Below are 24,591 nucleotides of genomic sequence, written 5' to 3' on the forward strand. Positions count from 1 at the left end.
GTGCCCAAGCACCCACTTGCAGCTCTGTCACCTACATGCAGATGACACCCAAATGCCTCAGCACTGATTCCCTCCCTACAACTGCCGGACAGAAGGATGGAGCCAGGAGGGGCTGGGCTCTGCTCCCAAGGAACAAGGGATGGGACAAGAGGAAACGGCCTCAAGCTGCACAAGGGCAGGTTTAGATGGAGCTGAGGAACAATTCCTTCCTCAGGCATTGGAACAGGCTGCCCAGGGCAGGGCTGCAGTCACCGTCCCTGCAAGTGTTCACACATCATGGAGACGAGGCCCTCAGGGCCATGGGTTAGTGGTGGCCTTGGCAGTGCTGGGGAACGGTTGGACTGGATGAACTTAAAGGTCTTTCCCAAGTTGATTCCAGGATGAGTCTAAGGGCCACCCGTGTCCAGGCACAACCTGTGTCAGCTGCTTCCTGTGCTCACAAATGACCATGAGCAGACACCAATCATGTGCAAACAGTACTTACGTGTCAATGTCAACCACATGCAGATGCCAGCCATGTGCCCAGACACACCACCCACATCCAGCACAGCTCAGCACAGAGGGTGGTGGCCATGCTTAGGGTGCTCAGGCCATGCTTAGGGACCCAACACAGCTTTTTCCAGCAGAACAGCTCCTTTATTTTTAACATTCCCCTGCCTTTGGCCATCTCATTTTCAGCACAGGGACACAGAGAGAGAAATTGCTCTGTACAAAGAGAACCCGGGTTCACCCTGAAGACCACAGCAGCCAAACCATTTCCAGCCATAGCAATGGTTTTACTGCAAGTTTTGGGAGAAATGGTTCTTTTTGAAATGAGTAAAAAGAACGCAGAAGTGTGGATTATGTTTGTGCCATTTTCTCTCTCCTGCCATGATCTTGTAATTGAAAATTTGAACTGTACTTGCTAATTTCATCTAAATTACTCATCTGCATATAATCAAAACCACCACAGACCCCTTTGAACAGGAACAAGACTAATTTGCCACCCATATTTTGATTTCAAGCTCCAGATATGATGATTGGTGGGAAAAAGCAACCACTTGAAAATAAGACCAAAGGACACCTCAAGACCCAGGTCAGAGTTCGAATCGACTGTGTATGTGTTTTGATTTTAACTTATTGTACTTGGTGATCAGATCCAGCTTACTGTGCCCAAGAGTCATTCTTTTCTCAGCCCCATATGCACTGTTCTTTTCCATCAGCACGTCCTCAGTGAGTTTATCATAGCAAGGAACTCCTGGCTTTTTATCTCGTTTTAGCTGGTTGTATGGGGAGAGCAGATCCAAATTTCCTTGTCCAGGACTCTGTCTTCTTTCCAGCCCATAAAATGTGTTGTCATTCTCTGCTGTTGGTTCCTCAGGGGCAGCAGCAGGCCCTTTCTGCTTCAGGCTTGTCCCATTGCTACTGGCACCCTCTGAAAGGGACTGCAGGGACTGCTCCTGTGTTGGTGGGGAGCAGTGGCTGTTGTTAGCTGTATTGTCCCCTTGATAACAAGGTTTATTGGAGCTCAGGGCAGGGGAAAGCTCTGGTGGCAGGAATGTCCTTACTGTCATGAGATTTGATTTGTGATACAAAGCAGGGGTGGATTTATTTGGATGACTATTTGCTGAATCTGGTGGTTCTCCTTGCTGCTTAGGGCACATGGGCTTCAGAGATGCATCTTCCTTCCCCTTATTATTACCAGAATCTGAGCTTGAATCTTGCTTTTCCAGCTGCACGTTGCAGTTGGAGTTTTTCAAGAAGGGAGACACTTTTATGCTTTTGATGCTTACATTGGAAAGGCTGCTGGAGGGGCTCGTGGTTTCAATATCAATCACCTGTGGGGGTTTTAAAAGGGAGCTCACAACTTTTGAGGTGTTCTGAGAAGAGGGACATGTTTCAGGATCTGGCACACAGAAGCTGGTCACTGCTCTGGACTCTGCGTACAAGTACCGAAATTCCTTCTCAAACTCTGCAACAATCTGACCCCGGAAGTGGGTCACCAGGCCAGTGTGGACTTGACTGCAAAGCCAGGTGAAACTGTGAATAAAGGAAAACACATGTAACCTTAGTTCAGAGAGTACCAAGATACCTAGCATTGATTTTAACACTGGAGTGATGTATTGCTACCCCATTTTTATCATTAAAATGTTCCCCAAAGTGTGCAAGTCTGAGATTACTTGTAGAAATTAATGTACTCATTACCTAATTACTGAAGAACAACCCTAAAATGGTCATTTGTTTTCAGCTTGGTGATGTAGCGAACTGTATATAAACATGTAACAGTGATCAAGAGATAGCAGCTGGTTTTCCTTAGCCCCGTGAAAGATGCAGAGCAGCAACAGGTCCCTGCCTAAAAAAGCACAGCAGCACGTTTTGAGCCTTTTCTTCTCCAGCTCCCTCTTGCCAGCACTCTCTGCCTATAAGCGAGGATCCACGGTTTCCCATTCCCCACTGAGTACTGTGGGCAGGGGGTGCGGCCTGTACCAAGCAGGTTGTGCCAAGGTGTCGTGGTTTAAACCCAAACCGCACAGCTCATGCACTCACTCTCCCCTTTGCTCCCCCAACTTCCAGAGAGCTGGGGAGGAGAATCCAAAGAATGTAGCTCCCACGGGTTGAGATAAGAACAGTTTAATAACTAAGGTATAACATAAATCACTACTGCTACTCCTACTAATAATGACAAAGGAAATAACAAGTGAAGAGAATACAACACCTCACCACTCACCGACCCATAACTCACCCCACCCTGTACAACCGAGCACCCACCGATACCTCCTTCAACCACCCCAGAGAACTCACCCTTCCAGGTAACCCTCCTTTACATCCTGGGCATGACATGCTATGGTATGGAATACCTCTTTGGCTAGCCTGGGTCAGGTGTCCTGTCTCTGCTTCCTCCCAGCTTCCCCTCCTCCCTGACAGAGCATGAGGCTCAGAAAGTCCTTGGCCAGAGTAAACATTTGAGCAGTAACTAAAAACATATGAACTAACAGCACCATTCTGAGCCCGAAAGTCAAAACACAGCCCTACACCAGCTACCAAAAAGGAGAAAACAAGACTGCTACTGCTGAACCCAGGACACAAGGAAAGCTCCAACTGTCTGGAGGTGGCATGGTGGTGGGAAAGTGAGATACGAAGCAGAGGGAACTTAAGGGCTCTTTCTGCCCAATTTGCATTGCAGACTTTCTAGCTCAGCATCTGGCTAGCACACTGCACAGCACCCATTCCTTCCACAGAGGCCAAGGAGACTGTTAGGTGGATACCAAGGCATGCCTGGTGTCCTGCTCTCCACCCTTGCCTTGGTAGGAGCAATGTTCTCATGTCCTTAACATCTGCAACATGTGATGAAGTTGAAGGAGCCACTTATGCAGGCAGGAGGGTGAGGAATGGAGATTTAGGGGAGCAGAGGTCTCCCGAGCCCCACGGGAATGCCTCAGGACAGGAAAGCTGCTGATGTTTTCTATACATACTGCTGCGAGATTCCCTAGACTCTTTCCACCTTTTCCATGGCATCCAGTTCAGAGGTGCATGGTGTTAGAAGTTCACCAGTCCCTTGCTCAGCAAGTCCAGTCCCTACTCTTGCAGTACAATGCCTTGGGATCTTTTCTGAGAGCTTGTTATATTCCACCTTAAGACAAATTAGGTTTTGTCCAAGCTGGGGAAGAACTTTCACTAATTGCCACTCTGCATATTTTATCTGTTTAAACCTACCTGCTGTTTGTGCCAAAACTGTAACTTAATTAAACAACCCTGCCATATCTACAGATAATAACCACATTTCTCCTCCCAATCTTCATTTTCCTATATCAAATAGGGAAGCTCCTCTTACAGAGTAGGCTCTCCAGGCTCCTGGTCACCCCAATCACCATCTGCTTCTTTTATTCTTGCTATAGTTAAACCAGACTAGCAGACTAATTGTGTTAAATAAAACAGAACCTTCACAGAGGAAAGTACCAGTGTAGGGCTGCATTATCAGCTGCTAAAGCAAGATACAGACTTTGACAAGAGCAGGGTGAAATCACAGAAACTACAGGAGAGCAATTGTAATGGAGGTTACATCATTCTCAAGTGTCATTTCAGGACAAGATACTGGCATTATGTTTTGGTACCTTATCAATGTTTACTTCACAAGACAGCTATCTGGGAACTTTTAGTAAGAAAACCAGCTCTTGGCTTGTTCCTAAATAGTATGCAGTTGCTACAGTTCATAATGTTGTTATGAAGAACACAGTATACTTACACTCAGCATACACACCCCCTAAAGAGCAACATAAAATGAAAAGCTCAATACTCTTCTGCTTAATATCAAACCAGGTAAATTAAGTAAGAATGAAGTAGTAAAAGAGTGAAGAACCTTTGCAGATGGCATGAAGAGTGTCCAGAGATACCATACTGGAGGCTCAAAGCAAATGAATACAACTTCACAGAGATATGACAGAAAAACAAACAGAAAATAGCTGAGATGGCTAAGTGACAGATGAGAAGCTATTAAGACTGGAAAGCCCATCTTCCAAAAAGGTTGGGTTACACATTGCAAAAGGTGTAAGAAGTAATACTCAGTTCTTTGTGGAGCTAGCACGTGTGTAATAGGAGCACTCAAACAATTCCTCTACACCAGTGTTTATTGTACAGGAGTTTGGGATTATCCCTGCCCTGAACCCACTTTTATACAGAACATAAGGGAGGATCAGTCTCATGTTGAAATCTCTGTAGAAGAGATTAGAAAACATCAACAAAGCAGACAGTAACGAATTGGCAGGACCAGGTAACATTAACCCAAGAGGACCAAAGGAATGCAAGGATGAAATAGCTCAGCTACTAACCAGGATGTGTTGCTGTCACTTGAAAGTGCATTGGTTATCAGAAGTGTGGAAGGTTGCTAAAGTGCTATAATTGTTTTAATGTTCCAGACCATTAAGTCTCATAACTGCACAGCACAAATTAGTAGACGCTCTTCTAAAGAACACAATTTATGCCTATATAAGTAAATATGGTAAGATGGGAAAGGTGACTTTTGCAAAGGAAAGTTATCTCTCTTCAAGCTGTGAGAGTTCTTTGAAGAAATCCAAGAGCCCAGTCAGGGGAGATTGACACTGTCAAAGGCGCCTATCCCAGGGCACTGCCTGGCTTCCAGGAGTACCAGTTCTTCCTGTCCACGTTGCTTACAGCTATTACCCTTCTACACAAGCATGCTGCACCTGCAATGCACAGTGCTTATATGTATCCCTTCTCAGCACCTACTCCACTCACACATACACTTGTGTTCTCCTGAACTCAAACCCACGGATGTACTTAGGGGCTGAGCACCTCTCCTCTGGAGGAGCAGATGTGCACCCCTCACACTGCTGTGGGCTGTGAAAGGACTCTGGTCGGATAATGCCAGCCACCCCTCTTCACCCAGCCTGGCACCACTGCTGCCAGTAAACCTGGAAAGGGAGCTGTGCAAGGGGTCATGTTTGTCCTCGTTCTGGAGAGGAGGTCTCATGTCTCAGACACAGATGGCCCAGCAGGAACATCACAACAGCGACCCATCAAGGCCTCTGGCCTCACCTTAGCAGGAAGTAAACAACAGATCTTGCTTAGGTTTCCCTTTACTCCTTGGACAAAGTGTCTTCCACCTTCTGTCTTCTCCCAGCACCCTGTGCCCCAAGTACTGCCTCCCTACAGAAATGCATGAGACAAATACACCCAGCCACATCCTCTCATCCGTATGAACAGTCCTTTCCCCTGTAAGGGGAGCAACCTCAGATCCAGCAATACAATCCCCTGGCTTTCAGACTGTCCCTGCCTCTGTTTTGCCTATGGCTCCTTCCCCAGCCCAGGCATTCCTGTGTTCCAGTTTCCCATGCTGGTCCAAAAGGGGCCTGCCCACTCTGCCACAGCAGGACCTGGAAGCAATAATCCAAATCCCCTCACTGGCACAGCCCTCCTCCTTGCCATAGTGCAGATATCCATGACAGGATTATGTGGCCTTGCCAGCTGTGGTTCCCATCACTACAAACTGAAAAAGGTCTTTTCCTCCATGAATGGCAAGGCGGAAATACCAGGGAATGTTCATTCTTTACCTCTCCTGGTATAAAAGTGAAGCATTGAATGAATCTAACAGGTTACAGATTCAGTACAGACAAGAAGAGGTACTTTGTTGCACAACACAGGCAAGCTGTGGAGCTCCTTGCTGCAGGCCACTATGGATGCTACAAGTTCATGTGAGTTTCTAAAAGTGGCAGGATTTTCCTGCCATTACTTTTTCCATAACAAACTGCTGCACACAGAGATCCCATACCCAGTTCTGAATAACCCTGGGGCACAAATTACAGGAGTACATGGAAGGATGGCTGGAGGATAGGAACTCTATCCCCTATCCCAAAATTCCTGCCTTGCTTCCAAGCCACTCCAGGAGCAGGAACCCTCAGGAACCCGTGCAGCTCAGCCTTTGGCCAGGAGATGGAGGTGCAACATCACCTCCCCCTGCCAGTCCTGCCCAGCACACCTGCCCCGGGGCTCTGCCTGGGGTTAAGCACCTATGGCAGAAGGATGCAGCGGTATCCCGGTTAGAGACCAGGCTCAGCAGTGGCTTCAACAACAGGATTAGTTCTACTGCGGACCGCTCTGTAAAGCCCCAGTAAGGTCCAGGGTTGCAGTGCCCGTTCTATGCTGTGTTGTACAGGTGACTCCAGTTCTTCACACCCAGCCTCTCTGCTGCAGCTGCTTCCAACCTTTGCAGCAGAGAGGGCTTTAATTCTTTCAGTAGTTTCTCTTGCTCACTTTCATTTCTGTTCTCTCACTTTGGCTGTCAAAGGTATTCTCTTCTTTCTGTATGCCAATACAAACTTCTGTGCATCATTTTTGCTCACTGCTAAATGTAGATCGTACATAACATTCATTACTAGACCTCTAGTTTCAAGTGCCTTTTTCATGAATAAAAATACAATAATATTACTTTAAAGCTCTTTGAAGAGCTTACTTACAAGCTTAAGCTTGCTTCCATAGTACTTGAAGTCATTTCCACTCCTCATTTTGATTAGAAACAGTGCAATATATTCAGTTAATTTGGGTATCCCATCTTAGTTATTTCCTGCTTCTTATTCACCTTTACAGCAGGATGCCTTTTCTCTTTCTTCTGGATTCACTTTTTATCTATACACCTGAGGACTTCCTCCTCTTCGCTTTGGTGCACTCTAAAGATTATCTATAATATTTTTTCCTGGCAATGCTCACTTTATTGCTACACACACCTGCCTGGGGTTTCCTTGCTGATATACTTAGGCTTTCCATTCCTTATGCACTCACTTTCTGCTTAGTTATAATTTCTTTCTTGAGGTGACCACTTGAGTTAGGTCTGGAACTCACTCCTAAAAACTCTTTCCTCTTGCTTGGGACATGGACACATGTGAGTATGAGCACTTCTCATCTAAAGCAATTCCAAGCTTCCTCCAGCTTCAAACCCATGCTGCTTTACCTGTCCATTGCCAAACATTTATGTACTTAGTTTTAATTCCTCTGTACTGAAGCCGTGTGCAGAGCTTTTACAACCCTCAACTTTCTCCTCTCATTTCTCAGTTTCAGAACCATGTTGGCTTCAACCCCAAATCTTGAGTTTCTTTCAGTACAATACAGCAAACAATGAGCTCCTTCCCTCTGTCAGTACAGGACACACACTGATACTTTGACTATCTTACATTTAGAGCTGAGAAATTTCATCTCCTCTATGGCAACTCAAAATTTATGAGCTAAAGAAACAGGCAGATGTTGTGAAATACCTGAATTGAAATGACGACTCTGACACAGGAGGCGTCTCAGAAACTTACTGGGTAGAAGAAAATCAAGGAACAGTATAACTGCAAGAGTAGAAATTATACAGAAAGGACAAATAGAGGATATGTTGCTGGGGCAATGGCACACTTATATCAACATATATATCAAAACAAATGAAACATATTCTTGTTGGATTAAAATTCCACTCCCAAATAGGAAAAACATAGCATTAGGGCTGTGATCTTTCTGAGCAGAGTGCTGATGATAACTATGCCATGCTAAGGAAGTGCTAAGAGGCTAAGGCAGAAAGCAGAGGACTGAAGGGACATTCAGTTATAGCCATGTTGAGTAGGGGCCATTACTAGAAGAGCTGAAGAAACTGCAGTTTAGACACTATAAATGACTGCTTTTTGGAGAAACTAACCAGAAAACCAGCAAAAGGAGAAATAACATTACAAGTTCAGAAGGGAAAGGCCACTTGGCAAAAAATAACCATGATGTACCCATATTCAATATTCTTTCAGGACTGAAATAATCCACAACATTAATACTTAACTTAAAAGAGAAAGTGAGGAATACTATTAAAAGGAGATTTCAAAGAGTAACCAAAAAGGTTAAATGCCTGAGGCGGCATGAAGGTTGTTTGAAGATGCTATATTAGAGGCTCTGAGAAAACGTACCTATCAAAATAAAAATATTTTAAAACATCCAAAAAGTCACCATAGTTAAAAGGTGCATTAAAGGAAAATATTAAAGTAAACAGCCCTCAAAAACTGGAAGTCAGCAATTTTCCAATTTTTAACCAGGGAATAACTTATAATTTAAAATTGAACATGGTACCAGAGGAATGGAAAGTAGTAAATGTGAACCTTTTAAAGAGCCCTGGAAAACTACAAACCAGCCAGGCTTATTTCCATACTGAACAAACTGGTAGAAGCAAATGGAGAGGAAAATGATTAGATGCATAAATAACTATAATCATACTGCTGAAGACTCAGCATGTTTTTGTGGAAGGAAGCCATGCCTCAAAAGCCTCTCATAGTTCTCTGAAGGAGGCAGCAAGCACACAGATTCATGTGATCTGCTTGATGTTGGACACTTGAGTTTTTAAAGAGACTTTATATGGTCATACAGCAAAGGCTCTTAGAAAACTTAAGTGATCCTGGAGCACAAAGGAAGATCTTTGTGAGGAGTTAACAGCTGACCAAAGACAGGATACAAATGCTGGAATCATGCAAGTTTTGTGCTGGGATTGCTGCTATTCAGCATATTCAGAAACATCCTGGAAAGTGGTAGAAACAGCCCATGTCAGAGATCTTGACAAAATTATCAGTGGTGGTCAAAAGAAAAGTGGATAATCAGAAGCTGCAAGAGGATCTTATGGTATGGGGTTGGTAAGTTACAGATGACAGACAAAAATCAGTGTCAATAAATTCAAACTGGCGCAAAAACCCTGATGGTCTCTATATATTGATGAGTTCTCAGATACTAACATTAAGAAAAGAGGTCAGGGTTCCCATGGACAGTTGAAAAAAGGTCCCTTCAATGTTTAGCATGAGTCTAAAGGGCAGACAGCAGATTAGAACCTGCCAGAACAGGGACAGAGGAAAAGACAGAAGTCACCATTACAATGCTGCAGTGTAGTGGGTGGGGATATCTTTACCACTTCATGCAGTTGTGGTCAATTTGTCTCACAAAAGACAGATATTATGCTTAAAGGCTTGGAAGTTCTCCTGCATGAGAAATTACTGAATAGGCTTCAATCCAGCCGTCACACATTCAGTTTTAGCCATTCAAAAATGAGTGGTCTCAGTTATCTACTCCCCACCCCCTGCAGTCATTGGAAATGGACAGATGTTTCCAGGCAGTAATTAACTCCATTGTTCTTAGATACATGTCTTAGGATGGTCAAAATGCTGCCAGACACTGCTCTCCACACTGCTTATATAGAGACTCTACACACCCAGTTTCAACTTGGTACTTCCATTTTTCATTGCCAGCGTTTGATAAGGTGAAAACTCCACACACTTGAAGTCAGAAGCAGAGGAGAAGGTGCAGGTTGGAGCTATAACACCGATGAAGACTCTGGTACATCAAGGGTCCTGCATGTGCTGGCCGGGAGATGGAAAAGAGATAGGGAGAGGGAGCATAGTGTCCAAGGAGACCTGGTAGAAGGAGAATAAAGTATTGCCAGGGCACCAAATTCCCAGAAAGATCAGAACTGTCTCCTGGGGAGCTGCACTGTTTGTGAAGGATAACATGATATGTACCAGTGTGAAAATACTGTGGGGAAGATATGTAGGTGGAAAACTCAGAGTCTACTAATACAAACACAGTACAAGAACAGTACTCCCCACCCTCTGATCAGTGGTGCTGGTCAGACAACGCTGAGATTACAGAGACTGAAAAGTTAGGACACACAGTAATAGTGGGAGATTTCATCCAGTCATACGCATACTAGGTTAATGCTTCACTAGGATGAGCTGTGGAGAAAAACTTTTTGGAAGCAATAAAATCATTACTTGCCAGAATTAACTACCCTAAATTGTTTGAACCACAAGAAAAGATGTTATTCAGGATGTGGTCTGGAATGATGCATTAGACTCGGTTCCAGAGGTGTAAGTGGAAGAGCCCATTTGTAATAATGATCACAACACGATTTTAACACTCTAATGAGAGAGAACCATCTAAATAAATGCAGCTTGTGGATATTCAATTTCAAGAAAGGTAACTGTGTAAAAATGCAGCAATTCATCAAAAAAGGCTGACTGGGGAAGGCTGACCACTGGAGCTGACCTCCACCCTGGGCCATGGCAGGGAGTGCTGTGAAGAGCAAGGTTACTGATGGCATGGAGCAGCACAGCCTCTGGAAAAAGGACAACAGGGCTACTGCAAAGGCAAGCCCTGCCTCACAGACCTGCTGGAGTTTGGAGAGTCAGTGAGCACATGGATAAAGGGACCAGCCAAATACATAATTTGTGGTGTTCAAACAGCCTTTGACAAGGTTCTATACCACAGTGTTTTAAGAAACTAAGCTGTCATGGACATGGAAGAAAGGTCTTGTTACAGACTGAGAGCTGGTGAAAACACAGGATGCAAAGGGTACATAGGGCTTTACAGTAATTTTTCAGCGTGGGTAGGAGTCAGCAGTGAGGGGCCAGAGACTGGTGCTGGGACTGGTTTTGATTCTGTCAGTGACTCCAGGCATGGAGGGGAGCAGGTTTGCAGAGGATCTCAATTCCTTTAGGTCATTCAGCATCACACTGAAGGTGAGGAAATCCAGCAGAGGAAATCCTCACAGAACTGAGCAAGTGGACAAATATGTGGCAATTGAACTTCAGTGTAGGAAAATGTGGTGTACCCATAGGGAAAAATGTGTGATGCTGTCATGGTTTAACCCCAGCCAGAAACTAAGTACCACACAGCTGCTCACTTCCTCCCTCCGCTCACCTTCCCCCATGATGGGATGGGGAGGAGAATTGTAAAAATAAAGCTAAAACTTGTGAGTTTAAGAACAGTTTAATAATTGAAATAAATAATAATAATAGTAGTAGTAGTAGCAGCAGTAATGTTCTGTAGTACGGAATACCCCTTTAGCTAGTTTGGGTGAGGTGTCCTGTCTCTGGCTCCCTTCCGGCTTCTTGTGCCCCTCCTCTCTAGTAGATCATGAGACTGAAAAGTCCTTGATCAGAGTGCGTGCTACTGAGCAACAACTAAAACACTGGTGTGTTATCAGCATAATTATCAGACTAGAGCCAAAACACAGCACTACACCAGCTACTAGGAAGGAAATTAACTCAGCCAAATTATCCAAGCCAAAACCAGGACAAATGCTGAACCTGGAAGAGCTTAGGAAAGAACTCAGAATCATCAGCAGCAATTCTCTGAAATCATCACCTCAATGTACAATAGTAGCTAAAAAATGCAATGGTTGTTGTCCACTGTCAGCAAGGGTGATACTATCAAAGCAAAGAGCACTATTTTGATGCTCTGTAACACTCTGGTGCAGCTCTACATCTTGGGGGCTGCATGCAGCTCTGGTCTCTGCATCTCAAGAAGGACATAGTGAGGTTAGAGAGGGTGCAGAGAAAGGTAATTAAAATGGCTGAGGGATGCAGCTGCTGAGGAGGAACCGAAAAGGCTGAGGTCTTCACTTTAGGTAAGAAAAAGACAATGAGTGGATAAGATGGAGGCTTGGAAAACTGTGAAAGTGATGACTTAGCTGAATGTAGGACAGCTCTTTAACCAATCTGCAGCTCTAGAACTGGAGCACTTCATTAAATTAGTAGGAGACTGGTTTAGAACAGACAATGAGTTAGAACAAATTCACAGACAAGAGGAACAGAAGAGGTACTGAATGAAGTAAGTAGGGATGTATGCAATGGTTACACATGCCATGGGAGGACAAGAGGGATGGACCACACATAGCAGTTTGGGCTGCTCTTCCTAAACAGCATCAGCAGGAGACAGAATCTAGACTAGGTGGAGCATCATCTGGCCTGGCAGAGCATTTTTTACATCTTTAAGAAATGAAGTGATACTCACAGACAGAGATGTCAATGCTGGCAGACAAGCAATTAATGTTATCTGAAAGCTAAACTGCAAGGTAGAGTAGATCTCTAAGTAAGTAAGTAAGATGTAAGTAAGTAAGATGTAAGGATAGAGTAGAAGAAGGTAAAGCATCAAAATGAAACCTTACATTTATAAGGGAAAATGAAGAGAAAAACCAGTGTACCATTACCATGAAGAAAATAAAAGCTGCATTATTCAGTATTTTGGTAATAGCATCTTCTCAGTGTCACCAGTCTTTGTCACAGTAGTCACTATACTTAATTACCTGTATGTACCAGCAAGAACTTGGTCGCAATCAATCAGGATAAACTTCTCCAGAACCTGGCCTGCAAACTTCTTGCCTGCTTTGCTGTAGTATACATCTCCACTCAGACATCTTATGCGCATATTCTGAAATGAGAGAGGGAAGAGTTGGTCAAGGCACATGTATTGAACCAAACTGAAATGTTCCCTTACGTATCATTGATGGAGTCCCTCAAACAGGAGCTCTGTTCCAGAGGCAGAATGCAGCAAGGCTGCAAGTATTTCTTGGCTTCTGCACACCAAATATTTTGTCACACTGTCTGCTTTTATAAAATTAAAATACCAGCAAGTATTAACAAGTTCTATGTAGGTGCAAATGCTGATTTGAAAACAATTTGGGGAATCCTATGAACCTACAGATAATTTCTGAAGTATGTAAGAGTATAGTTTCTTCCAGATTACTGATAATATTCAACTAACCACCCTACCTGATGCCTCTGCATTTAAACTAATGTTTGATCTATATTAACTAGCCAGTTGTTACGCGCTATGACCATGTTATGTGCTACGAACTACCCAATTGAATGTGCTGTTCTGATTTTATGTGGTGACAGCACAACATCACTCAATAAAAGATTTACAAAAGGTACATCTACATTTTAAGAATTGCCTTTCAATAGTATATTTAAAAATTGTATTAGAATTTTCAGCTGCTGTACTCAAGTGAATCAAACCTCATCTCATTAAAGACTGGAAAGAACTTATCTGACACGACTTTTGCCTGTAAAACCAACTGCCCAGTGCAGAATGAGAAATAAGGCTAAGTATCCATCAGGAGCCTTTTTTGTAATGTGAGATTTTTGCCCATAATAGAAGTTATTTGCACCTCAGCTGGGGAAGGCAAAGAGAAGAACAGTCACTGGAAACAGTTACAAGCCTGATCTCTACTATGAAGTGCCAAAAAATACATCTCACATGTAAATGGACATCCTTAAGGCTACATCTAGCTGGCCTGCCAGGTCATCCCTTACTGTCCCTCCAGGGCAGCTCCCCTGCCATCCACTGTGGCTCTGACACACCAGGGGTTGTCACAAACTGTCACCACCTGGTCCCAGCAGATCTCTTTGTGGGCAGCTCATCCCTGCCTATCATCAGCCCTGCAGAAGACAGACCTGTGGCAGTTGGTACAGGCAGCACAAGCTGATGGGGCTGTTTTGCCTCTTGGTTGCTTGTTTGGTGGTTGCTGCCCATGTGTACTCCTGCTGGAACTGACAGTGTCCCCTCCAGCATGCAGCAGATTTCAGTCGGGCCAGGCACAGAAGCTTGTAGCAGCCAGTGCTGCAGATAGACAAGCAGGAATAGCTGTGATTTGCCTACAGATGTTCCCTGCAGGGTGCAGACCCATTCCCTGCCACCTCTCCAGGAGCTGCTCCTGGGCATCACTGTGTCCCCTTCTCCCCCTCCAGGGCAGGCTGAGCATGTGTGGACTCCCCAGGCTGCAGGTACATGGTCAGGGACCAGGGACTGGCTCTCCCAGTCTGGCCTCACGTGAGGCTCATGGTGCGCTAGTTGTGCCTCAGGGGTGAGGAGCAGGAGGTAGTCACCCTGTGGCAGGTGACTCCATTCCTGACGGCTTCCCTCTTCCCGTAAGAGGCCCTGTGGGCAGGAGGTGGGCTTCCCGGATACAGCTCCTATGAGGAGAGGCTGAGAGAGTAGAGTTGTTTAGCCTGCAGAAGACTCCAGGGAAACCAGTGAGAAGACTCACTGGGAGGAGGTTCCTCTCCCCCTCAAAGTAGTTAAACCCACTTCAAATAAGAGATACCCTTATTTTATACATATTTTATAAGTATTTTGAAATTAGAATTCTTATGCTTTTTTTTTTAAGTTTATTAATATTTTAATATATATTATATATTATAGCTTTTGATTTTAATCCTCTTCTTAATCCCTATTTTTTATACCCATGTTTGTCACCACAGTATTTCTTCCCTCCCTCTGTTCTTCTCTATTCTTTCCAAGGCTGGGTGAGTTTCTGATACCTGACTTATTTTTTCCATCCTTTTCATCCTCTTAGCAATCCAGGCTCTGAATTGTCAAAACAATATGAGAATCCAGCAGTCTTGCAGGAAAGTCAGACTCCCAGGTACCACTGCCACTTGATTCAAACAGTAGTTTTAGGTTTAGCAGATGGCCCCTTGAAAACAAACCCAGTTAAGACAGTGAAGCCTTCTGCTGTGATTGCTGCTAATGCTCCCACTGTGGGATTTGCTGATGCTCAGCACCAGGATTTGACACCAGCAGGCTCACAGAATGTTCTTAGAAGTAAGATGCTGGAGGGAAAATTGCTCCAAACTCCCCATTAAACTACAGATTGTCACCAATTATTCCAAATGGAGATTTACCATGACATCCTGTCACAAGTCAGAGCCAAGAATAAAACACAAACACTCATTCCACTTAGATGTGGATATCAAGCATGTATGTTAATGTATGTATATATCAAGCATGTATGAGATGCATCAGCTCATGAGGCACTTCACAATGAGGCCTGAGTCACCCAGTGGGGGAGGCAAGTGCTCATTAGCCATTCAAGCACAAGACATGACATCAGGTCTAACAAATAGACACAGACATCTCCACGGATGTAAACTCATTCTAATTTTAATTAAAAACAATAGCCAGGATCTTGGAGGAGAAGCAAATACAATAAATCTTAGAGAGATGGAATTTCTCTGGATCCACCAGGTGACTTCAGTGATGCAGTTGTTTATGAAAGAAAACATGCACCAACATGAAGCAGTTTTTCCTAACAGTTGCCACTTGAAGAGGCAGGATAAAATGAGTCTGGCTTGTAAGAAGAGCATTGCCAACATGGGGGAAAAAGGAAGTATCTCTAAATTAATCTTTGTGCAGACAGGTTAAAAATTAGGGCAAATTAAGACATTTTACAAATGTCTTAAATGTCTGCATCTATTTTGAATGTTGTAAAACTAAAATATTTTACATTTACCAACAGGGCAAAGGGGAATGGCTTTAACCTGCCAGAAGGGAGACCAAGATGAGATCTTAGGAAGAAATTTTTCCCTGTAAAGAGTGGCGAGGCACTGGCACAGGGTACCCAAAGAAGCTGTGTCTGCCCCATCCCTGGCAGTGTTAAAGGCCAGGCTGGACACAGGGGCTTGGAGCAACCTGCTCTAGTGGAAGGTGTTCCTGCCTGTGGCAGGGGTTGGACCTGGATGAGCTTTAAGGTCCCTTCCAACCCAAACCAGTCTGGGATTCTATGACTAACAAGTTACAATAAAAAACCAACTTCCTTGACAGGTGGTAGCCAGAAAGGCTGTATGAGGAGCAACAAGACACTGGGGTGCATTTCTGAGTCTACAAGTTCCCAAGAGAGCTTATCACACTGACACACTCATTTTTATTGTTTGTGTGCTCTGGGCACCACCCACTATTGATGATGGGCACCCCACTGAGTGAGGAATCAGGCTCTTCACAAATCCCTCATGAACCCATGAGCCTAAACGCAAAGCCTAAAAGCACATCTTAACACGAGATTTTTAAAAACATGATTTTTTTTCAACTGAGTAAGGGTACCTGGGTTTTATTGATTCCAAGACTTAGTCACACACTGGGTATGGTAAATGAGAACTTACTGGGAAGCTGTCCTGAGTAAGAGCCATTTTATTGCACATTTCCACAAAATGCTTCAAGTACTCTTCATCCAGGATCAGGTAAACAGGGACGTGCCGTCTGCTTGAGGCCTCCAGCAGGTCACACAGTATTTCCATGTCTGTAAACAGATCCATCACAATTGCTATCACCTAGCCGGGGAAAAGAGTTAAAAGGCTGTTGAAATCTCATGCCCAAATGAACTGTGCTTTAAACTATGAATTAAGTATTCAAGCCTCCCGAGTTACTGAGCATCTGTGGCCACACGGCTGGAGGCTGCTTCTGGATCTTTGTGTTTAACAGCCCTCACCCCACCATGGCAGATAAAATCTCTTTTAATAACTATGAAGACATTCCTCATGCAGCTACCTCCTGTCTCATCTGTCACTCACAGAAAGAAATAGCTGAAAGGGTAATGCCTGTGCACAAACTGAGTATCATTGATGCAACAAGTATGTATGGCCTTAAGCACAGAAATACAGCATAGGAATGGAAGAGCTGAGACTGACCAAAATCATTATTCAGTCGGTATGAGTGACTCCACAGATGACTACCATATTCATATAAAGAAGTATTTCCTCAAGAAGTACACACTGCCAAGTAAGGGAGAAGGTATTTTGATCAAGTATGTGCCTGTCCATGTTCCAAGATTATGTCCTAGGGGCAAACAGACAAAACTGTAGAATCATGTGTGTGAGAAAGATCCCTTCCCTCTCCTGCTGGCAGCACTCCTACTAACACAGCGCGGGATGTAAGCTATGGTTATGAAACCCAACGGCAGGAAGAAAGAATAACACTAACGTTATTTAAAAGAATACAGAAACTGAAGATTTGCCATAAAAGGTCTCCAAGGGAGGGGTTTTGAAAAGGAAGAAATCAAAGAGAACTGCCAGTCCTTTAAAGAATGAGATTGAAGAAAGCCATGTCCTTCTTCAAAGATCCATCTGTTGGCCATCACTATTAGTGACGGGAATCAGGGGACATCTTAGAGAAGGAAGGAACAGGCAGAAGGGCACTTTCTGAGCTGGACAATTTATTGCACATTGTCATATCTCATTATTGCACATGTCAGACCTGGCACACTTCACCTGAGGTTACTTGCAGAGCCATCCAGTGACTTAGACCTTGAACCACTAACAATTAACACTGAGAACTCATGGAAGAAGTCAACACATTGGGGGACTGAGAAAGGTAAAGTAGTGAAGGATTTACCAACAGGCCAGCTGCATTTCAAAAGCCAAAAAAGTAATGGAACTACTGACAAAGTACTTCAGTCTCAGTATCTGCCATAGCTTGGTAGTTCATAAGGTAACTGTTCAGTACTTGTAAGTTGTGTACATAACTGGTTTTGAGTTTCATAGAGGATGCCCAAATAAAGATGGTCTAAAAAGCACCCAGTTTTGGAGTGAAGATCCAATGGCCTTTTTGCCCTGCTACTCAATGGTCATGCCCCACACTACACCTGGTGCACAAAATGCATGATAGAGTTTGTTCTGTTGCTCACCACACACCCCATGAGAAGGCAGGAATCCTGTTTTCATACACCTCCTCTGCCTGTGTTAGAGCACGGCCATGAATGCAATTCCCCATAGTTCAAACCACCCTATGGAACAGACCATGTAAGGTGAGCTTTCCTCTGCCACTTCTGCTTAGCTGTTCCTCTTCAAACAAAGAGTTAATGCAGAGGACAGCAGTGAGGCTGAGTTCTATGTGTGAATGGGTCTGAACTGGAATAGTTTCAGAAAAGTAGAGGAGCTCCAAGTGTCACAGTCTTTGGGTATGGGGACAAGCTCATACCTCTGCTCCAGACTGGCATGCTGGCCCCAGATCACCCGCTGCCCAATGGCTTTTCTACTCTGTTTTCATTAATGAACTACCTCTTTCCAGGCTCATAACCACAGCCTAAATGCTGAGTGGAGGCAACTGCCATGGGGAGGGCAGGGCCTCATTGGGTTCTCCTTTCTCTCCTGCCCAGTCTCTGACTTGGGAAGCTGGCCCCTCTCAGCCCTGCTCTGCCTGCACACACATAGAGAGACTCTGCACCAAGCCATGGCAGAGGAGGGCAGCCATGCCAACAGGTTGCTTCCTGCTCCCTTTGGGATTTATTCCTTCTGCAGATGGACAGGGTTTATTGGCTCTATACAATCTGTCCCCAGAGACAATCCCTGTGATGATGCCTTACATACTGTCACTAGTCCTCAGCATCTTGCAGATCTGCAGATCTCCAGCCCCATCCCAGTACAGCAGAGTTGGGGCAAGAACCTTCCTGGAGGCTGGTGTGATCCCAGGCATCCACATGGGACAAAAGCTATCATCAAGAACTAAAAATCACTCCTACTGTCCAGGTCAAACCCACATCTCTACCCTCTCACCCTGGCCCTGGGAGACACATGCTTCAGAGCCTGACTCCAAAGGGCACCTCTTATGTAGCTCTCACTATTGTCTTGCCAGACATCTTATGACGCTCTGGCAAAATCTTCTCCCCTCCTGAAATGCATCCATCTCACAACGACAGGAGTGTCAGCCCTAGGAGAGCTCTGAGAGCACTGAAAAGTATCTTCAGCTTCTCAAATTAATGTTGCTATTGGGCTATCAGCGTTAGGTACCGCTGACACCCAACAGAGAGCAGAACAGAACTTCACCACGTCTTTCCACACTGCCTTTCCACCAAAGACAGTTTAGCCAAATGACTTTGATGGGCCATCTATCCTCTAATGATGAAGCACCAAGAAAAAACTATAGCCCAAACCTTATGTAAGGCCTCAGGCAAGTCCCTCTCAGCCACACATGCCTCACAATATTCCAGTTCATCTCAAGCTTAGGTCTGAGGCAGGCTTGGCCTGGAGACAATCTAAACTTGCCTTGGGAAGTCAGTATAACGGAGTCAAGATGCTACTTCGTCCTCAGTGTTCAAGGCACTGCTTGTACCTGATAGAGACAGAAGGTCCACACCACCTTGCTTTTCTCTACCAGTGCTCAGATGCTCTGGCAGGGTTCAGTGCTGTTCCTTACCACAGCCCAGCACTGCCAGTCTACAGCACATGCTGTGTGAGGGACAGGGCCAAGTAGGCCATAGGTGTGCATGACAGCATGTGGCACAGTCACTGGTGGCACCAAGTGCCCTGGGCTGGGTGCAGGCAGACCTGCACCTCCTGGAGCTGCGTGGCTCCAGCATCAGTGTGCGCCCGGGCAGAAGGACGCCAGCTTGTGCAAGCTGGGTGGAGCTCTGCAGATAGACCTGTGTGTGCCAGAGCAGGGCTGCACTTGGCAGCAGGCTGCAGCTCTACTCATGGCCTCCTCAAGGAGCGATTTGGGTAGAGCTGCTTGTGGTGATGCTGGCAAGAGCCCATAGCCAACACCAGGCAAGCAGGCTGGCAAGCCCATGAGCACTGCAGTTTGCAGCAAGGAGAAAGGGGAAGTTGCGTCCTGCTGCAGCCTCACTTGGTGGAGATGCAGACACCCATGATGGGGCTGCTCATTCTAAACAAGACAAGCGTAAGGACCACTCAGATCACCACATCCTCTCGGTAAAAAAGCAGGCTGTTCTTATAGTAACATCAGCTCAACCCCAAAGCCAAGAAGTTTTTGGGAAAGAAGAATTTGGAAGTCTTCTCCCTGAAGCCTCCTAAAAACTTACTGTCATAAAAGCAAGGTGTAAAGCCTTAAAGATCATTTCCAACAGCTTTGGAAAGCAGTGGAAGGAGGTACCTAAGTACCACCTACAATTCAGGCTCCTGTCAGCTTGTGTCTCACATTTAAGTCAATCAGGCTTTACAAATCTAAGCAACTTATGTCCAGTGCCTCCATCCCCTCAGTTTCAGTGGTGGGACCTGCAAGGCTCAGAGCATCCTAGTTCCTTCCTCTCCATGCTAATCATGACCTCCAAGCCCATGGTACAGCCGTGGGGGGTCAGGACATTGCAAAGACACTGCTGCCCCACAGGCTCTGGAAGATTCACACCTTGCCATTGTAGGGTTAAACCATGGCATTTCTAAATCCATTTCTGGAAACTCACAATTCAGCAATTACTGCAGTCACCACCTTGGGAATTACAGCACTTACAGCACCCCACTGGGGTTGCCACCTGTCTGGTTTCTAACCAGCACAGCTGGTTTTACTGGTATTTGCCAATAGCAGTGTGGCTTTGGTCATTACTGTAGCATTGCCATTTGAAACAATACTTTGCTTCTCTGGGGCCCATAAGGGACCCTTCTACCACTGCATGCAAATGGAGATGTGCAGCCAGTGTCAGAGTTGTACAAGAGGGGTGAAAGAAGCAGCATGGACAGTTTGAACCAGACTGGAACTCATTCAACTAAACTAAAATTGTAATAGTATTATCAAATGAAGGCTAAGGTGTGGCCGTGCTACATCTTCTTAATGTCTGCAAAGAGAAAAGCTCAAATCTCAAAATGCGTCTTCAAAGAGAGCAGGTTAAATACAGCAAAGCAGAAAGACAAAATTGCACCAGCAAAATGTACCAATAAAACACATGCCCTTTTTGCTGATTTGTCAGTACAAATAATGCTGTTGCAAAATATGTCAGCTGATGATGTTCTCTATGACTGTACAGGAGAAAACAGCAACCGTTTCCAGACACACACCTTCCTGTTTACAGGAGCCAGGTAAAACATTCAGGGATCTCAACTTCTTTCCCACATCCCACCAGCACTGTACCCCCCTTCCGTGTCAGCTGTAAGCACACAGGAGGAGAAACATTCCAAAGGAGGGACATATAATAAGGGCATAAAAGTTCAGTGGAGAAAAATACTTGAAGTTGGAAAGCAAAAAAAGCAAGGAGTGCTGCTACTGGCACTTAAAGCAAAAGATCTTTTAACCTCTGGTTGCACTTTTGTCATTAAAGGACATATAGGTAATGTCCTTTTGGATGGTTTGATGGGCAAAATGACTCAGTAACTACTTAAAGATGCGTAACTGGGGTTGTGAATGAGCTGGAACTGCTGTCAATCATAAACTTAATCATGGGAAGCACTGGCCAGAGCTGGTAACCTAGAAGCCAGTAAAACACCAGTAATAAACCAGTAAGATGGGTGAAAACTCATTCTCACACATAACACAACAGTCAAAAACACTGTGAAAATCTCCAACTTGAACACAAAGGGCTGTCAGTGCTTTTTCAAGCCAAGCAAAAAAAGGCAAAAGCTCAAACATACTTAAAGTGCAGTAAGGCACCTACTGCTGGGCAACCTCCCTGCAGCAACAGAGAAGTTCCTGTGGACTGAGAAAGCAGCAAGATGTTTTTCATGTGGTTTAAAGGATCACAATACTGTCAGAGATCCAGGACACGTGCTAAGTGACAAGGGGACATGTCTTAGTAGCCATTTACTTTGTGCATTCTGCCATGACTATGTCTTAATCTTCATTGCTGAAAAGGATGCAGTGTCACAGGACTTTTCAGATCATTTAAAGTATCATAATTCAGCTGCCTGCAAGAACAAACAGAGCTTTTTGTCACTTACTTCCTGGAGAAAACTTCCTGTATTTGCCTATAAAGGTGCAATGGAAGTTCAGGCTTTAAGCAATCGCTGCTTACAATGGAGCAGTTGCTTACATGGCAAAAGTCTTCTTCAGGACAAACAAAAAAGATATCCCCATTTACCTCACCTCACACCTAAATTTCAATGCTCTCTGGTCCTTTGATGATGTTACGATGCTGCACAGCAACCTGAGCTGCTGCATGGCCCCACATTTATTCGCTGGGGACAACATAACTTTGCTCAACTCTGCAGATGGTGATGGAAGATAAGAAGACAGCACTTTGGGTCAGCCTGCCTGGAAACTGCTTGTGTTTTTGACCCAGCTGAACTCCAGGCTTAACAATTCTTTATCTCCCTCTTTCTGCACTAGGCAGCAATGAATGTAAGGAGTGACTGTAAAGCTAAATAAGAAGCTACAGGACTGATAAATCTGCTAGAAGCTGACTGGTTAAAAGTGAACTTTGCACTAAAAGATTACTCAGTGTCGTCATGCTATTGAAATGAAATACTACAAAACTGACATGGGACAGATGAAAAGAAACATAAAGAAGACAAAGACAATAAAAGCTGAAAATGTGTCCGAGAGACAATTGTCTGAGCTGCTGCTTTAGTACACAGTATAGTGGCAAAGTAAAAGAAAAAAAGAAGGAGCATAATTTAGTGAGCAAATTCACCCCAGGATTGTGCTTGGTAGGTAAATATTGTAACTGTCCAGTTTTTATTACATCCAAGGGTTGGCAATCTCTACCCAGCAGAAATTGTGCAATGGGGTAAAATGGGCTGATCTTACTCATCCTCAGAGAGAAGCACAGACATCAAGTCTAGAAGATATGATGATGTATTCTAACCTACTTCAAACCACAGGCTTTCAGTCCCACAAATTAACTCAGGTCCTACATTTTCTCACAGCAACTCACCTGTGGTATCCTCTTACCCTGCTTGTTTGGGGGTCGGGAAAAGCCCTGGCTATGCCAACTCCTTGGCAGAGGGCAGAAGGGCTGGCTGGTGCACATTTGCCAGCTGAGGACAGCTAAGCATTAACGCTGCACACCCTGCTACTCACTCATTCCAGGCTTGGATACCATGCTCTGCATGCTCACAAATACAGCGCAAGGTACTTTTAAGGGCACTGCCTGTATGGCATGAAATCCCAGGCATAAAAAAATTACAGGAAAAGAAAGGAGCAGGAACATTTACAGATCTGCTAGTGAAAAATGCAATCACATCATGTCAGACATCTAGAGAGCAGCAAGAGCTTGGAGTGTGGGGTGTACAGCTGTGGGACCAGCCACCAGGACACGGGTGCTGTGACATGAGACCCCACTAAAGGGTTACAGCTCTATACATACCGTCCGTGCCCGGCTGATCAGAGACCGGAGCAAATCCTTAATGCTGTTGGCTTTGTTTCTTTGGAAAACCACAGTGGCTTGAGTCTGGCCAGATACTGTGAGGAAGGGCATTCCAGGCCAGCCCAGCTCTAGCTCTGGAGGGTGCACATCAGACATCAGTGGAAAGTAGGTGCCAGATGTTAGTTCAGAGTTGAGGGAGAACCTGTCTCCAGTGTCCGCATCACCAGGGTCAGCACCTTTGTCTTTCAGTGCACTGGGATCTGGAAAACTTTGATTTCTCTGATGGCTCATATATTCCATGTCCAGTGTGGAAAGAAAAGGCAGCTCCCGTTCCTCGGTGATGGCATTCAGGTAGCCACGTTCCCCCTGCTCAAGAAAGGCATCAATAGCAAGCCTGGCTGTTTCACTGTGCTGGAGCACCAGTGGAGTAGGCTCCCTCCACCATGGCTTCTTCAGCTGCTCCAGGCGGGTCTTCAGCGGCCCAGACACCCCTTGCTGTCCCCCATAGCTGCGATGGAACTGTGGTCTCACCTCTACTGCTAGATAGTTGAACATGACTGGAGCTGTTGCTGCTAGGAAGTGCCTCTCCAGCTGGATTAGTCCCCTGTCTGGTTCCATGTCCTTTCTGGCCCTCTTGCACTCCTGAGCTCCTCACAACAGGTTCCTTCAGGACTCAGCATGAGCTCCACTCCTCTGCTTGGGAGTTAATTACCAGGTACAGCCTCCCACTCTGTGGGAGGAGCTGGCTTTCCCCAGCTCCCTCCTTGGCTTCCTCAGAAACACACCTGACACTTGGTGCTTAGAGTATCCCTTTTGCAAGAGAGGAAGGTCAGCTTTTCAATCTACTCCTTCCCTTTCCTTGTAACTGATTCATGTGCTGCCCTCCCCTTCCCTACTGAGAGGTCCCCACCCTTGGCCAAGCAGGCTCTAACCTGTTTTGTCCCTCACTGTGCTCACAGTGGAAATGCAGATGCTGAAACTTGTTCCTGCTTGAAATTTGTTCGAAATCAAACATGATTCTTAGTGTCAGTTATAATGAAATACAAATATCCCAAGTGGGTAATCAGACTTGGCCAAGAAACTTATTCATCCCTGAGCCATAGCTAACACTCCTCAGCATTTCTTAGCCCAAACTCTGCTTGGCACCTGGCAGAGAAGCCAAAACAACATCTTTTTTGATATCAAAGGATCACAGTAAGTGACAGCTCATGTTCTTAGATACCCCAGACTACAAGAGCAATAGCTCATGTGGTTTTTTAGCATCTCCCTGGAAATCCTTCAAGAAAGAGACATTCAAACTTAGGAACCTGGTGCTATGAGAATTATGATGCTGTCCACATGCTGTGTATTCTGGGAATGGTTAACTCCAGCTTGCCAAAAGCATCATGAAGCTATTCTCTGAGAAACAATACAGGCTGATGTTAATATAGGATTTAAAATACTGTGCTAGGAACACACTACCCAGAACAGAATACAGCACATGAAAACCTGTGCACAGGAGGCACATCAGAGTCCACAGA

The 24,591-nt window shown here is 44.9% G+C and overlaps 1 protein-coding gene across 1 annotated transcript; it reads right to left on the minus strand.

The window, feature by feature from the left end:
* Positions 1–620: 620 nt before the first annotated feature.
* Positions 621–24,591, minus strand: FAM83C (family with sequence similarity 83 member C). Its single transcript, XM_005147527.4, has 4 exons — positions 23,072–24,591; positions 16,209–16,376; positions 12,575–12,699; positions 621–2,019 (listed from the first exon to the last, which is right to left on the minus strand). The coding sequence occupies exons 1-4, from the start codon at positions 23,687–23,689 to the stop codon at positions 1,077–1,079; spliced, it is 1,854 nt and encodes a 617-aa protein (XP_005147584.2). The 5' UTR covers positions 23,690–24,591; the 3' UTR covers positions 621–1,076.

The sequence above is a fragment of the Melopsittacus undulatus genome, chromosome 10 (genome assembly GCF_012275295.1).
Source record: "Melopsittacus undulatus isolate bMelUnd1 chromosome 10, bMelUnd1.mat.Z, whole genome shotgun sequence".
NCBI classification, from domain to species: domain Eukaryota; kingdom Metazoa; phylum Chordata; class Aves; order Psittaciformes; family Psittaculidae; genus Melopsittacus; species Melopsittacus undulatus.